This window comes from Mesoplodon mirus (assembly GCF_964341445.2).
Source record: "Mesoplodon mirus genome assembly, chromosome: 2".
Lineage (NCBI taxonomy): Eukaryota > Metazoa > Chordata > Mammalia > Artiodactyla > Ziphiidae > Mesoplodon > Mesoplodon mirus.
The window spans coordinates 221,997,757-222,013,079 of record NC_138977.1 but is presented as its reverse complement, the minus strand read 5'-3'; the positions used below and the strand labels follow the sequence as shown (position 1 = coordinate 222,013,079).

General features: G+C 51.7%; 1 protein-coding gene across 1 annotated transcript; it reads right to left on the bottom strand.

Annotated features, from left to right (window-relative positions):
* Positions 1 to 215: 215 nt before the first annotated feature.
* On the bottom strand, positions 216 to 15,271 carry LOC309816383 (scavenger receptor cysteine-rich domain-containing protein DMBT1-like; the record flags this gene model as incomplete). Its single annotated transcript, XM_082643818.1, has 10 exons — positions 216 to 761; positions 2,246 to 2,517; positions 3,107 to 3,495; positions 8,001 to 8,185; positions 9,046 to 9,254; positions 11,166 to 11,316; positions 11,580 to 11,609; positions 13,327 to 13,353; positions 14,477 to 14,800; positions 15,268 to 15,271. The coding sequence occupies 10 exons, from the start codon at positions 15,269 to 15,271 to the stop codon at positions 595 to 597; spliced, it is 1,758 nt and encodes a 585-aa protein (XP_082499944.1). The 3' UTR covers positions 216 to 594.
* Between the last annotated feature and the right edge of the window lie 52 nt (positions 15,272 to 15,323).

Sequence of the window (15,323 nt, the reverse complement as noted above, 5' to 3'; positions counted from 1 at the left end):
AGGGGCTGTGTGTGGAGGATGCGGTGAAGCTGTCTCACCCCCATCTGTCCACTGCTCACTCCACACTCTCCTCTGCCTCAGGGGCATGACAGGGCAGGGCCCCGTGGCCTATCTCACTCCTTGTGGGAGCCCACATTACCTGTCTACCTCACATGAAGGGATCAGTGCTTAGATGTGACACTGGAAACAGTGACCAAACCGACACTTGCTTTGAAAATTTCTTTATTTGGCTTGTCCTATGATAAGAAAAGGCTAATATATACACCACAGGCCAAAGAAGCTGGTTCATAAAGAGTCAGAAAAGAAATTCTATCTAGAACAAGCGCTGCTGCTTCTAGTGTGTGGCTCACTGCCTCACGTGGGATTTTAGGTTCCAGCACCTGCTTGCCTGACATTTTGTCCCAGCACCAAGTCTGCGTTTCTGGGAAAACCCGCTCCCATCTTTCTCACCCCCTCCTCCACCACCCACCACTGTGCACCTGGGCCAGAGTTGGGTGCTCTGTGTGCCAAGCTCTGGACGCTGGTTTCTTCCCTCCTCTTACGGGCTCCAGGGCATGGGGGCCTGTGTCTGAGCACCGCGCGTGTCCTCCTGCTTCACATCCTAGAGCTCAGACGCTGGCCATGGGCAGCACGGGTGCTTCTCCCCAGTGTGAAGGCTGCTACAGCCAAGAGCACGACCAGGAAGACCCCAGCAAAGATGGTGGCACTGTGGTAGCTCCCCTGGGCGCTGGCCTCCTCTTCCAGGTCAACCTCTGGCCGGTCTGGGAAGGAGAGGGGAGAGCTGTAAGGACGGGGGTCCCCGGGCAGGGTGATGGCAATCAGAACTGTTTGGTGGGTGGGGAAGAGAAGGGAGAAAAGAGTGCCTTTCAGGAAACTGAGGTCAGACCCCAAAGAGCAGCTGAGTGTCAGCCCTGGCAGATTTCACAGTGTCTTGTTGGCCAACTGGAGCAAAGAAGGTGTGTGAACAGGAAGTCAGAGCTGGGCTTTGGCATAAGATATCTGGCTGAAGGCTACCGATGGATGGGAGGAGAGTGAGTTGGGGCATTTGAGCCCATTTGGGAAATGGGCACAAAGGTCCCAGCAAGAGGGACACCGGCCTTAAGCTACCACAGTGTCGGTGGGAAGAGAAGGGAAAGGAGAGACGTGAGCAGTGTCATCATCGGCCGCCTTTGCCCCTCCCCCTGCCCTGCCTTCCTTCTCTCTTGTAGCTCCAGCCCCCGTGGTGGGTACCATGCAGGTGACTTATGGCCGCACTGTGTCCCCTCCCGCTGGAATGGAAGCTCCTCCGGGCAAGGATTTTGATGTATTTAGTTCTCTGTCTCCTGGCACATAATAGGGCTTCCAAAGATGCCTGGAATGTTGCACATGGGAGGAAAGACCCTGGGAGCAGCCAGACTTCCGGGGAAGGGCCTGAATCTGGGCCTGGAGGGGGGCGAGCTGTCAGAGATCCTCTGTGGGGTGAAGCCCTGTGACTGCGGGAGGGTTTGTGACCAGTGCTGCTCCGCATCTGCTCCTGTCACCAATGCCGCCACCACATTTGTCGACCTGGCCCGGTCTGGACCAGAAATCATGGGAATCCCTCGGCAAACATTTCCTCACCCACGTGCACAGCAGAACAGCACAGTGGGAAATCTGCTCCCCGTTCTAGATGGGGAAAATGAAATGGCTTTTCCAGGATCAACCCCTGGGAGCCGTGAGAATAAACCAGTCCTGCCTGGACCCACACGGCCCTGCCCAGACCCTGACTGTGCTTCTCCAGGGCTACAGTTTGTCACCATCATTATAAGTAATAATGTGATGATTACTGTTAACATTGGTGACAGTAACGATAGTAACAAAATCACCGTTCTTTGCAGCCAGTGACTTACACCAGGCAGGGGCCAGAGCAGTGTAACTAACAGTGTTTTGTGTAACGCCCTCAACAGTCCTAAGAGGTAAGTATTAACGTTTTTGTTTTACAGAAGAGGAGTGTGAGGTTGGGTATTCAGAACCCAGAGGGTAAAACCGTCAGGTGTTCTGTGTCCCACATGAGAACTGTCTTGACCACACCCTACATGCGCATCCCCCAGAGACCAGAAGCTCTTGGAAGAAGGTGAGAACCAGGTCTAGCTCCACTTCATATCGCCCAGGGTAGCACAGGAGCCCTATTCGAGGGGAAACGGGACACCCACGGAAGCATCCCAAGTCCCCACGGTTCATGGGCCTGGGCCCCGGCAGATGGCGGGGTGGGGAGATGGCCACCTACCCAGGCTCCTCTTCTCAGCATGCGGGACCTGCAGCTGGATGGGTCCCAGGGCGACATCCACCTTCTCCTGGTAGGAGCCCACGTCCCTCTTGGCCCTCACGATGCAGCCTCTGCTGCAGCGGGACGAGGCGTCGTACGCCCTGCACACGACCATCTTGCATTGCAGGTACACGGAGGGGAAGCGGCTCAGGAAGTGGAAGGAACTGAACTTGAAGCGGAGGACGTTGGGCGAGGGCTGGCGGTAGGATCGGTAGGTTTCATCCTTCACACACCTGGAGAAGGAGAGGAGTCACCGTCAGCCCTCAGCAAGGCGCTGCCCTCCTCACGCCACCCACCCCGTGGGCTGGGCATCCTCTTCAGAGGGTGGCGGTCAGGGGACCGCCTGCTGCCTTCACAGCCTTCCTTGTGGACCACCTGCTGGGCATGCTCTTTGTGCGGCACCCCACCTCCTCCTTCTTGTTTAATCCTTCCAACAGGCTGTGATATGTATGGGCTTCACTACGCGCATTTGATGGCTGCAGAAACTGGCGCAGAGAGACGCTATTGCCTGTCCAGAGCGATGCAGCTGGGACGGGGCAGAGCTGGCATCCCAACCTCCATCTGCTTCAAAATCAGTGTTTTCCCACTACAGGCATGTCTTTTTAATATTAAGGCTTGCCTGGAGTTTAGTCACTCGGTCTAATTTTACTTTATAGTTAACCTGCTTGATGGCCACTCAGTTCTCCAGATGCCCAGAGATGACAGCCTGGCTGGTTAAGCTGGAGCTACTGGGAGCCCAATCTGCCTTCCTTGAGCTCTGGGCTGGCTGTGTGTGAGTTATCAGGTAGAGGCTGAAGTCCACCCCATGAAGACACTCCTTACCCGCTCCGGATGAGATCATAAGTCAAAGATGTAAAGTCATTGGGAGATGGTGACGCCACACAGGTGTCCACAAATAAGGCCAGGGAGGCGTTAGAATGGAGGATTTCAGCCTGAAGGTACAAATCCTGATTCAGGTCCACATAGTATGGGCTGCTGGTCACGGGATATAAGAATGAAGAGGATGTATAAAAGGAAATGTTCACGTCAAAATTGCTGTATTGTATGTTCTTGACCTCGAGGGTGTCATTAACAATGTACATCGTGTTAACCCAGGTGTTCTGGAGCATTTTGCAGCTGATGTGAATGTGGAGGTCTTTCCTCCTGCTGATAATGCCACTCGAAACAGCTGCTTTGAGGAAGTTGGAGTAGGTGATGGTATCATTATCCACCTGGGGAGACAGGCAGGCGAGCAGAGTCAGGCAAACGTCACCCACTAAGGGAATCTCGTTGCTGCTTTGGGTGAGAATGAGACTGAAGAGATGCTGCAAGATTTCAAAACCCTCCCAGAACCACACAGAGACGGCACATCATGCCTATCACCATGGCTACCATTCCCTGGGATGGATACACTTCACCAGCAAGACTCCCTCCTTTCACACGTCCCCTTTCCTCTGCCACGTGACGGGGACCACAGTGTGTTGGTGCTTCCCAGGAGCTGCTGCTTATGGAAAGATGGGGGTGTCTGGATGACTCCCTACCCCTGCTGTATGACTAAGCTGAGTTTGGTCTCCATGGCTCAGGGCCCTTCTGGCTTGTTCTATTTCACTCTCACTCTTGCTGGGAGAAATCAGGGGAGGCAGTCGTGGGAGGGGCTAGTGGGATTCGTTTTCACTGTGCTGTTTGGATGGGTCAGTAGTTATTGCAGTTTGGTGTCTGAAGCTGCCGGAGCCCGAAGCAACAGAGATCCAGAGTTATGGCTGCGGCAGGTCTCTGACCTCTGGGGCAGGAAATTCCCCAGAGGCTCGTATGGACCACGAGGTGGTGGTGTGTGGGGGGGGGTTGGAGTGGGGGCCATGGCAATGCTGGAGCGCTTCCTGTCACGCTTTGCTTCTCCACTCCCCAAACCACAGGACCATTTCCTGCTGTGCCTTTCATGAAGCAGCAAATTCATAAGAATGTTGGTCTCTCATGCTGTTTGATGTGCCTACCGTCTCATAAGAGTGACCTTTCCAGAGACAAGAGTCTCACACCTGGTGGTCTGTAAGCATTTCAAGGAAAGGGTGGTGTCTAAGCATCTCTCTTTTCCCAGGGCTTGGTGTAGTGTTAACTATAGCATCAATAACATCCGTAAAGATCCATGGAATGGAGGAAAGGTCCAGGGGACAGAAGTCCAACAGAAGTACTTGTGATGAAAGAAGGATGGTGCCAGGAGCAACCAGCCCAAATGGCCAAGAGGACACAGGTGAGCAAGCGCCCCTGGAAGCCCCATGGTCATGATCATCTGGCCGCAGGTGAGGTGGGCACAAGAGCAGCGTCCCCAGGTGGAGACTGGGGGTGGCGCACTCCTTCCCTCCCAAATGCTGTGATGGTTGTAAGCAAACTTGTCCTTGCCTGGTACGAGTTCCCACCAGCTGTGGGTGCTTCTGCAAGAACAGGCATAAAAATAACACCATAGTGGCCTAAATAGAAGCCCTAAAATGTAAGACAACCTTACTCTTTAAAAAAAAAAAATAGGGGCTTCCCTGGTGGCTCAGTTGTTGAGAGTCCGCCTGCCAATACAGGGGACACGGGTTCGTGTCCCGGTCCGGGAAGATCCCACATGCCGCGGAGCGGCTGGGCCCGTGAGCCATGGCTGCTGAGCCTGCGCATCCGGAGACTGTGCTCCGCAACAGGAGAGGCCACAACAGTGAGAGGCCCGTGTACCGAAAAAAAAAAACAAAGCTAGTTTGTCATAGCAAGTTAGTCATATACGCTGTCAGGAGCAAAAGTTCATTCCTGGCCATTTGTGAGATTAGACAAGTTCCCTTCTGAAGCCAGCACTTGTACAACGTAAATATAATTATTCTTTAGAGCAGCATGTGTTGGAGAGGCTTTCACTTCATGTCTGAAGCTGAAAAATTCAGCTCTGAGTTTGTCCTTTCCAGAAAGACATGTGAAAAGAGAAAAGTTTAAAAACTATCTAAAGTGGTCTTGCCACCCTGGGACCCTTGCCTACTCTCTGACCGTGGGTTTCCCTTTTCTCCCGTCAGAGGGAGGCTCTGGCCTGCAGGGAGCGCCAGAGCCCGCACTTTGGACTCAGGTCTGGCAAAGGGCCTAGGAAGGGCTCTATGCCTTCCAGTCCTTCATGGGAAGTACACTGTGTTTTCTGCCTTTATATTTTCTTTAAAAAGGGGGGGGGGGCTTTATATTGGAGTGCCAATGGTTATTGCAAGAAACCATATAAATGTTGCCACTTTGTTACTCCTTCAAAGACAAGCTGAGGTGCCTTCAGTTGAACTCTGTACAGTCCCATGAAAGTGTTCTTGAATCCACATTTGCCTGTGGTTTCCATGGTCAAGCTAGATTCTGAATGCATGCCAAACAATGAACGTGGGGTGCAGGTTTATTTCTTGATCATCAGAAGCTGTTCTGATTTTAAATTAAAATTCATTATTAGACGTCTGCTCAGTGTGCAAGGCACTTGGGATGGAGTGGGAGTCTGGCAGACATGTCCACGGCTTTCCCATAGAGACTTGGCCCCTTCCGCCTGGCATCCCACTCCTGTGGTGGGGAGACCTTGCCTGTTCAGACACATGATCCAACGTTTGTCAGACACATACTAAACGGGGCACCTGGAGGAGATGCAGAAAGTACCAGCTACGGTTCATGCCGTCCTGCCTTTGAATGCCGGCTCCACAGTTCATGTTCATGTGGCCTTGGGCAAGTGGCTTAACCTCTGCAAGCTTCCGTTTCCTCACAATTAAATGGGAATAGAAGTTGTCTCGAGAATTTTGAAAGTCTCGTGGAACTCTTCGTTCAGTGCCTGGCACGCATACTAGCCCTTAATAATCTGATTATAAAGGCTTAGGCTCCACACCAGGGCCACTGGCAGTTGCAAAGATGAATGAAACACTGGCCTGCCCTGGAGGCACGGTTTGCTAGGGGATACAAGTATTTAAATAAGCAGAGGAATCAGAATGTAGCCTGTGCTGCCCATGACCAGCCACGTTGGAAGACCAGGGCTGGCCCGTGGATTTGGCAGCTCCTATTGGAGATGAAGGAACACAAATAGGATGGATCGGATGTCAGAGGCTCCAGGCTGCATGTCCGGAACTGGGAGGGCTGGGTCACCTTTGGTAGACTGATACCCCCTGACTAAACTCAGGACAAACCAGAATCCAACACGACTGATTGACAGCACGAAATGTAAAAGCCAGGTCCACTAGAACGTTTGCAGGGCGTGACTCATCTGTGCCCTTCTCTGCGTGTAAGCCTCCCTGACCTACTCGGCTCCTATCAGAAGGAGATCTGGTGTCTGCAGGGACTGTCCAGTGGGAGCTGGGGGGCCACAGTGGCAACTGCAGACCCTTGGGCGCGGGCACCCACCTGTGGCCGACAGGCCCATGTGGTTAGCTTAACGAGTGTCCCCTCCTTCTCTCACGGTTCCTTATGACCTTGCCAGATAATGAACAGCACGCTCATAGCACCTAGCCTGGCACGCGGCAAAGGTACGGTATGTCTTTGGTGATGGGCAAACCCTCTGATCGCGTGTGTCACACACATGGTACGTATTTGAGCCTTTTGTGCTGTATATTTATACTGCGGTCCTAAACCTAATAAAAGTATTTGCACAGTGTCTGCTCCCTGACAGACAAAATCTTGAAGTGATTACTTAGGTGTCAGCCAAAAATTCAGAACTTAGAGTGCAGAGTTTAAAATGAATTTACATAAAATTAAATGCAACAACTCTAAGTTTACCATTCGGTGGGGTTTGACAGTAAAAGACTCAACACTCTCATTAATTCAAACAGCTCCATCCTGCCCCTTTGCAGGCAGTCCCCTCCCGCCAGGTCGGCTTACTATGTACACAAATTTCATAGAAATGACGTCACAGGGTGGGTAATCTTTGGTGCCTGGCTTCTTTCACTCAGTGCCACATTTTTGAGATTCTCAGAGTCTGGCGTTGGCCCTACCGCTTCCTGGCTAAGTAGCTTTAAGCAGCCTGCTTGACCCCTCAAAGCCCAGTCTCCCTGTTTTTCAAGTAGGATGACAGTGAGGGGAGACTTGCATCATCTTGCTGGGGATTTGGGGGAGTTGGACACAGACTAATCTCAGCGTCTGCCACTTGTAGGGGGACAGGATTAAGGAGCTTCCTGAGACATAAGACTTCTCCATGCTAAAATCTGCAAAGTTCCAGGCCAACCAAGACAACTGGTCGCCCCAGGTGGTGACAGCTCAACAAATGATAGCTGCGGAGGCCAATTTACTGTGAAGCTAATGAAGCTTAAGCTTCAGGGCCCGCCTGCACAGGCTCTTCCGGGGCTCAGCAATGCACTGGCACAGCCATGTGTTTTTGTAAGATTTCTAAAACTAAGATATGCTTGCATTCTTTCCATGAATGAGGCACCTGCCTCTCTTGCCCACCCCAACACCAACCTGTATAAGCTCCAGGCCCTTTAGAACCTGGAGCTGCCCCTGGGAGCTGCTATCGCTGTTGCCGAAGTGATAGCAGCCTGCCAGGCACCCTCTCTGATGGACAGTGTGGGAAAAACTCCCCACTGACTTTCCTTCCTTCTATTTGGACATGGCTGCAGCTACGTCATGGCACCAAGGGATGGATTTATATCTTCAGCCCGATTACGTTCTGGTTATATCATAATCATGTTTTCTGGGTCCCAGAATTCAAAAAGCACAGCGCAGGGCACTGTAAGAAAGCTGGCCCAGCAGGAGGGAAAGGAAGAAGCTCCAGGCTTACCTGCTGGATGGTGCCACAGCCAGAGTAGGGAACTGTGAAGGTCACCTGGCTCGAAGTCATCTGGGGCTGACACCAGTAGTTCCTGTTCCAGCCGGGAATGACAAGGTTTCTGGCAGAGTAGCCCAGGGACTGGAGGTAGCTCACGCTCACACTGGCTCGCATGTGATTCTGCAGGCAAAGCAGCTCTGGGGGCCAAGGGCAGACAGTGCGGTCAGTGTCAGCGCCCCCCCCAAGCCCACAGAAAGGAGCAGAGATTGAGATGGCTGGCAGATGGCCTGCGTGCGGACACAGCTCACCTCCACGCCCGGTGCCCTGGGGCCCAACTCAGTTTCACTCTCATGAGACCCCTTGAGGGCACAGGGGCTAGGATTCCTCTGATGGAGAAGTGAAGGCAGGGTGTGAAACAAGCAAAATGTTTTGCCAAGTTGCCGCTTATCCATATAGTAAAGTAACGCTCGGGTTGAATTGCGGGGATGTCAGAAAATCAACATCCTTAGCTATGGACCTAAACATAGGTCCTTTAGCTAAGGGGCAGGTCGGTGCTTAAAATCCTGACCTCAAAGAGAGCCAGTACCTCACCTTGCCTGGCCCCTGGCCAATCTGTACATCAGTCCACTTAACAGCTCAAACCGTGGCCATCAGCCTCTGCTGGACGCGGCTGAGTGACCAGCTCAGACCATCTTCAGGCAGCAGCCGAATGTGCTAGGTCTCAGGATAAGGTCACAGTGTCCCACACTCTGGGAAGGCCACAAGGCCTCAAGCCAGGTGATCCCCTCTGCCCTTGACACTGACATCTCACCATCTGTTGAAAGCAACACCTTGCCCTTCTACTTCATCTCTGCTGACCACAGAAAGGCCAACGCACCACCCATCGACCATGTCTGGGAGCCAGAGTCCCAAGACCCACTGCTCTTGGCCTCTTTCTGCACCAGATTGAGCCTTGGTGACCTGAAAAGACGGCTATCATTTCTCATTTCACAGCCATGGGATGGCTGAGCAGCAGAAGTCACTCCGAGGGGCCCCACCCAGACAGACGGGGACTTACTTGTGCTCCCAGTGGAAAGTCTGGAGTAGTATTCAGCCTGGAACCCTCTCATCTTGACGCTGCCATCGCTGACGAAGCGAATGGACATGAAGTTGGATGACGAGGTGAAGGAGTCCCTTGCCCCATCACAAACCCGGGCGAGCAGAGGGGAACTGTGGTGAGGGCCGTCAAACACTTCAATATAATCGTAGTTACAGCCGCCTTCAAGCCTGCAGAGACACAACGCACAGTTCTGGTTTCACTTTTTTTTTTTTTTTTTTTTGCGGTACACGGGCCTCTCACTGTCGCGGCCTCTCCCGTTGCGGAGCACAGGCTCCGGACGCGCAGGCTCAGCGGCCATGGCTCACGGGCCCAGCCGCTCCGCGGCATGTGGGGTCTTCCCGGACCGGGGCATGAACCCGTGTCCCCTGCATCGGCAGGCGGACTCTCAACCACTGAGCCACCAGGGATCTGGCTTCACTTTTAACCAGGATTTGATGCAGGGGGTCAGATCTCCGTGAGAGGCATCACACCGCTAAGCCAGAAACTCTGACAAAATTAATAATTGAAAGTAATAGATTTCCTTTTTTATTGAAGTATAGTTGATGTACAATATTATACAAGTTACGGGTGTACAGTATAGTGATTCACAATGTTTAAAGGTTATACTCCATTTATAGTTATTATAAAATATTGGCTATATTCCCTGCGTTGTATTGATACAATGTATCCTTGTAGCTTATTTTATACATAATAGTTTCTACCTCTTACTCCCCTACCCCTGTACTGTCCCTCCTCCAATCCCTCTCCCCACTGGTAACCACCAGGTTGTGAGACTTTCTTAAATCGGGGGGAGATTCATCTTCCCATGACCTCCATACATGGTTCTAGTCCTGCCTTTTGGGGTCACACATATGAGATCTACAGCCCTTCTCCTGACAGCCTTTTGCATCATGTGAGAAAGGATCACATCCTACCTTAGACTTTTTCTTTGATCAAAAAGACCCCAGTTTCCCATAGAATTTTTTAAAATCCATGAATTCATAGTGATAGAAACAAATAATTGAACAAAAAAATACTGGGCAAGTCAAATAGCCTCTCTGCAGCTTAGGTTTCTTAAGCTGAAATCTCAGCTTAAGTGAAATCTCCCTACCCATGTATACTGAAGAAAGCCGTCGTGAGGCTCAAACAATGTAATATATGGAAAAGTGCTTCGTAAAGTGTCACAAATGATGGTCATTGTTATTAAGATGCTGACTCAGAACCAGTCACGGTCAACCTTCCTCTAAAGGATTTCATACAGTCCCCAAAATCCAGTAGGAATTGTAATGATGAAGAGATTAAAATAATATTGTACTTTTCACAAAACCCCACACAAATTTCCAAGGCAGAGACTCCCAAGGCCACTGCAACCAGAAATCAAGAGAGAAAACTGCTTTGTTCAGTGGTGGCTGTTAGAGAAGAAATTATGGTACCTCCTTCCCAGGACTCTAGAAACTACTGGTGACTCGCTGTGGTCACCCCCCTCCTTGAACCAATCATGTATCACTGTCGTTCTGATGAAGGCTCCTCCACTTAAAACAAGGATTCCAACTCTTCATTGGATGAGGAACAGATAACCTAAGCTCTGCTGCAGGGATTTCTCCTCCTCTGCCCGAAACTCACCCCAAAAACGGAGGGGGTAGAGTGAAAAGGGTTCAGAAAAACGGGTGTGGTTGTTAATAGGATTCTTGTTATTATTACTCCTAACAATGAATATTATTACTATTATAATAAATATTGTAATAATAATAATTATTATTACTCCTAACTATAATCCCTCCCACTGGATAACGTTGTCCAAGTATTTTCATATATTTCTCTCTTGTGGCCCTCCCGGTAACCAGCAAGGGTAGGAAAGCAGTTATTTTATTCTCCTCTCTTGAGGCTAAGGTGAATTAAGTGATTTCCCATGGTCACACAGGAAATTAGTGACATAGGTGCAACTTGAAACCAGGGCTCTGGTCCTGGTGCCACCTCTGTGCTCGGTCGAAAATGGAACCCATAAGAAGAAATGTCAATGGGGCAAACATCTCTCCTGAAGTGCTAGGTGCCATTTATCCCATTCTGAAGTGTCTGCAAGGTCCCTCACACACACTTACTGGACGTCTCTGAAGACCACAGTCACATGGTAGTTGTTTTGAACTTCAATGTCCCACACACACTTGGCATTGTTCGGATAGTTCCCAGGGTAGAATGGGCTGAAAAAGCTCCCTGAAGGTTGAGACAGGAAGCCTCCGCAGGAATAATTTGCTGTTGGGATAAAATGGAAATACTGATGACCTAAAATGCACGCTGCACAGTCACCTGGGGGAGATGTTTTTTTAACAATTCCCAAGACAGAAACCCACCAGGAGGTGCCTAGACCCAAACTGAACACTGATGGTCAGTGGGGTGCCCCTCCACAGAGACTGTACTTAGGGAAAACATCTCCTCATCATTCTCCTCATCCCTCCCCAGTGTCACTGTCACTGAGCAGAAGGGAAGGGGGACTTGTCAGGGAGCTCAGAACTTACTGGCTGGGCGGGTGAGGTTGTAAACAGGATCTGTTGACAAAAAGAAAACATAATGATCAGTTTCTTGGTACCCTTGACACAACTGTTGAATCCTTGCTGGCTCTGTGCCTGGAAATGTGCCAACCCTGGGTTCACAGTGAATGCTGGATACAGGCCTTGCCCTCAGGGACCACAGAGCCTGGAGGAGAGGATGGAAAAGAGCAAATCCCAGCGTCATGGGCTGGGCCTGTGATGGAGCAAAGCCCAGGAGGAGGTGGGAGCCTGGAGCTTTGGCTCCTGACCCAGACTGAGCAGGGAAAGGGGGGTGGATAATCAGGGAGGCGAGGCAAAAAGGGAAAAATGGTGTTCCAGGCAGAGAGAACAGTGTGTGCGAAGGAACCCAGGTGTACCGGGCACATTTGGGGAACCTCAGTGTGCACGCAGCAGGGACAGGAGGGATGGCGGGAACTAACCAGATGACAGGAGAGAATTGTGCAGAGCCCTAGAGGTTGTCCTGAGCAGTGAGGATCTGTGACCAGAAGGCCTTGAGGAATCAGTCCCCAAGGCTGGGACTGACCTTGGCAACTCGTGAAGATGCCCCTAGCTGCACTGCAGAGAATGGATCAGAGGGGAGGGGCAGCCGGAAGCTGCTGCTGCTTCAGGAAGCCAGGTGGTGAGGAGGGGAGGGTGGGGACGGAGAGGAAAGGTCTCAGGGGTGGGGGGCAGAGGGGGAGTTCAGCAGCAGCTCAAGAGCAGCCAGTCAGGAGCTCTTGCTGATTACACACCGAGCTCAGAGATGAAGCAGGCTCCAGCCAGCCAGCACTGACCGGGGTCTAGTGTCCAAGGGGAGGGGTGGGGTCTTCACGGGGGAGGAGGGCAGCCTCGCCTAGGGACTGACCAGAGATCCGAATCTTAGGCTGGCCAAGCTACTAAAGGGTAAAGAGGAGCCTAAAGAGAGGCCCAGCCCTCCTGGGACTGGGACATCAGCTGCAGGCGATGCCACGTGCCAGGAAAGGCAGGAGAGGCAAACTCTTTGGAGAGTGAGCACCATGACTGCAGCTCGGGGACCAGCAGCCAAGGCTGGGGAGAAGAAATCCATGCCCTCTCGGTCAGGTGGAAGAATATGATAGTTACTCTGAGTGGTTGGAGTGGATGGGTGCCACCAATCAAGAAAGAAAATGAAGTGATTTTAGGATACTGCTGGATCATTTTTTAATTCCATGGTCATCAGTTTGATGGAGAAAATAAATCCTTTTCCTTGCTGCAGGACTTCTCAGGGCCTTGACTATTCCAATTTACACTGTGGCTGGCCAGAAAGGGTCGGAGTATGTAGCACTTCCCAACATATTAGCGCCAGATATTTTCTCTGTATCATAAAGATATTTGAGGGATTGCTCTCAACGTGAAGCATTCTTTAACAGACAAACGTTTGTAGGAGTGTTCCTTGGCCATGTTTCTAGCATGGTCACAGTTCTCTATGGAATGACTAGGAGTTATTTTCATTGGAAACAACGAGAAAACCAAACCTCTTCCCCCACAGCGTCTCTGAACGAGCACTGGCAGCAAGCGGTGGCAGGAGACCAGAGGGGCCCTCCAGCCAGAGGTGAGTAACAGCCATAGTTTGGGGGACTCAGCTTATCACTAAAACAGCTTCCAGAGTCCTCAGTGGAAAGCACTCCATAGGAGGAGGCTGCACTTCTCCTCCTTCTGGACACCTGAGAGGGGAGAATTCTGGAGAGGAGTCTTGGGTTGGGCTGCAGTGACTCACCTGGGGTAGTGTAGTTGATTTCTGCGCCTGCAAGAAAGAGGAAACATGATCAGCCTCAGCACCCAGTATGTGCTGAAACACACCCATCAGGTTCCTGAGAGAGAGATGCTGAGTGCCTGGCCCCTACCCTCCAGGGCGTGAGAAGGGCACCATGGGAGTTGTCCAGGAGAGCTGAAGAGCAAACCTCAAACTCATACATCAGGCTCCACAATAAAAATGGTTTCTAGGGAATTTGTTGTTGCAACCTGTATTCACCCATCTCTGCCCTGGTGGTCCACTAAGGAAGGTGCTACACCAGACCCAAGACATTCAGGGACCAAGGTATATGGGTGATACATTCAGGGAAACTGCCCATCCTTCAGGGAAGTTCAGAGTGAGGGGAGCCCAGCACAAAGAGCCCTTTTCTGGGAAAACACGCACTAAAATAGAAGCTCAATGACTTGGAAGCCAAGCTGAGCAGATAAAACTGGCAGCCGTGTGGTGCCCAAAGTTGTGAGAGTTCAAACTGCTGTGGAACTGCTCTACAGTCAGCCAGACCAAAGGGTCCAGGCAGCCCAACATCATGTATTTCCAACGTCAAGGTCATCAGCTCTGTGTCTAGAAGACCGAGTGGACCCAAACCAGTCAAAAGCCTCACAGCATTTATGGGCGCACTGAGGGAGCAAGACTGAGGTCCAGATCCAAATCCCATGTGTGATCGGTCCGGCCTGACCGTAGGTGATGACAAAGCTGTGCCTGGCAGGACACACAGAGGCCACAGCCCTGCACATGACAGACATGGCGCCCATACAGAGAATCCCAGTTCCCTGGAGGGGCTACCATCCAGGACTCAGGAACCAAACCCTCAGCCACCTGCACTCCTAGGTCATGACCTCCATTCAGAGACCTCGTGACAGAACTAGTCTCTTTTGCCTCTGCCTTGCACTGTGGCATGGAGAAAAAAGGCTTCAAGTCACTTTCAGTTTGGTTCTTTGCTCCAATTCACCAGCTACATACCTGGCAGCTTGTCAAAAAGCTCATACTAACTCTTAGCAGAGAGACAAGGTGATTTAAGGAAGCGAGAAATGTAGAAAATGCCTTGAGAGGAGATCAGAGTGTCAGAAGGAAACCACACCCCCAGAGAGGGACACCCAGCTTATTTGAGACCAACCTGAGCAGACGACACTGGCGTCCTCGCCGTGTCCACAGTTGTGTGTGTTCCAGCCACTGTGAGGGCAGTTCCACAGGTAGCTCTCGTGCCCCGAGCAGCCCACGTCATCCAGGACGATCGACCCTGAGCCCTGACCATAACGGGCACTTCCTGGGGCCGATGTGGCCCGGCCACAGCCCAGCTGCCTGCAGACCACGTCGGCGTCGTTGATGTCCCAGCCGTCATCACACACGGTGCCCCAGGAGCCTCGGTACAGGACTTCCACCCGGCCCTGACACCTGTCACCTCCATTCACCAGCCTCAGGGCCAATCCCGATTCAGTTCCTGGAAGGAGACGGGAAAATGCACTCTCCTGTGTCTGCCGAAGGAACAGGTCGTGTGGACCGAACGAGATTCAGAATCCTTCCAGGGAAAGACTTCTGAGTTCAAGGAAATGTTCTCCTTCCGGAGGACCTGACTGAGCCTGGTCATCATCATTTATCCACGCGAGGCTGTTTGATAGAACCCTTAGCTGTAGACTGAGCTACGCATGTTCTCTGGTGGGTTCCCCACAAGGCCCAGCAACTGAGTGGCTGATCCCAGCCTTGAGAAGGAGGTGGGAAGAAGCGAAGCCCACAGCCTGAATCCCCAGGGACCACTGGGATGAACTTGAGCCCCTGCAGCAGGAGCCCACCTGAGACAGCTTCCCAGACCCCGCCAAGGAGCCTCCTTCAGATGTTCACTCCCACATGGGCACCCACTCCATCAGGACCAAGGTTATTCTAAAGACTACTTTTCTGCTGAGCACTCACTCATGTCATTCTCAAATCCCAAACTTATGCTGAGTCTTGAACAAGCCGTGCACCCC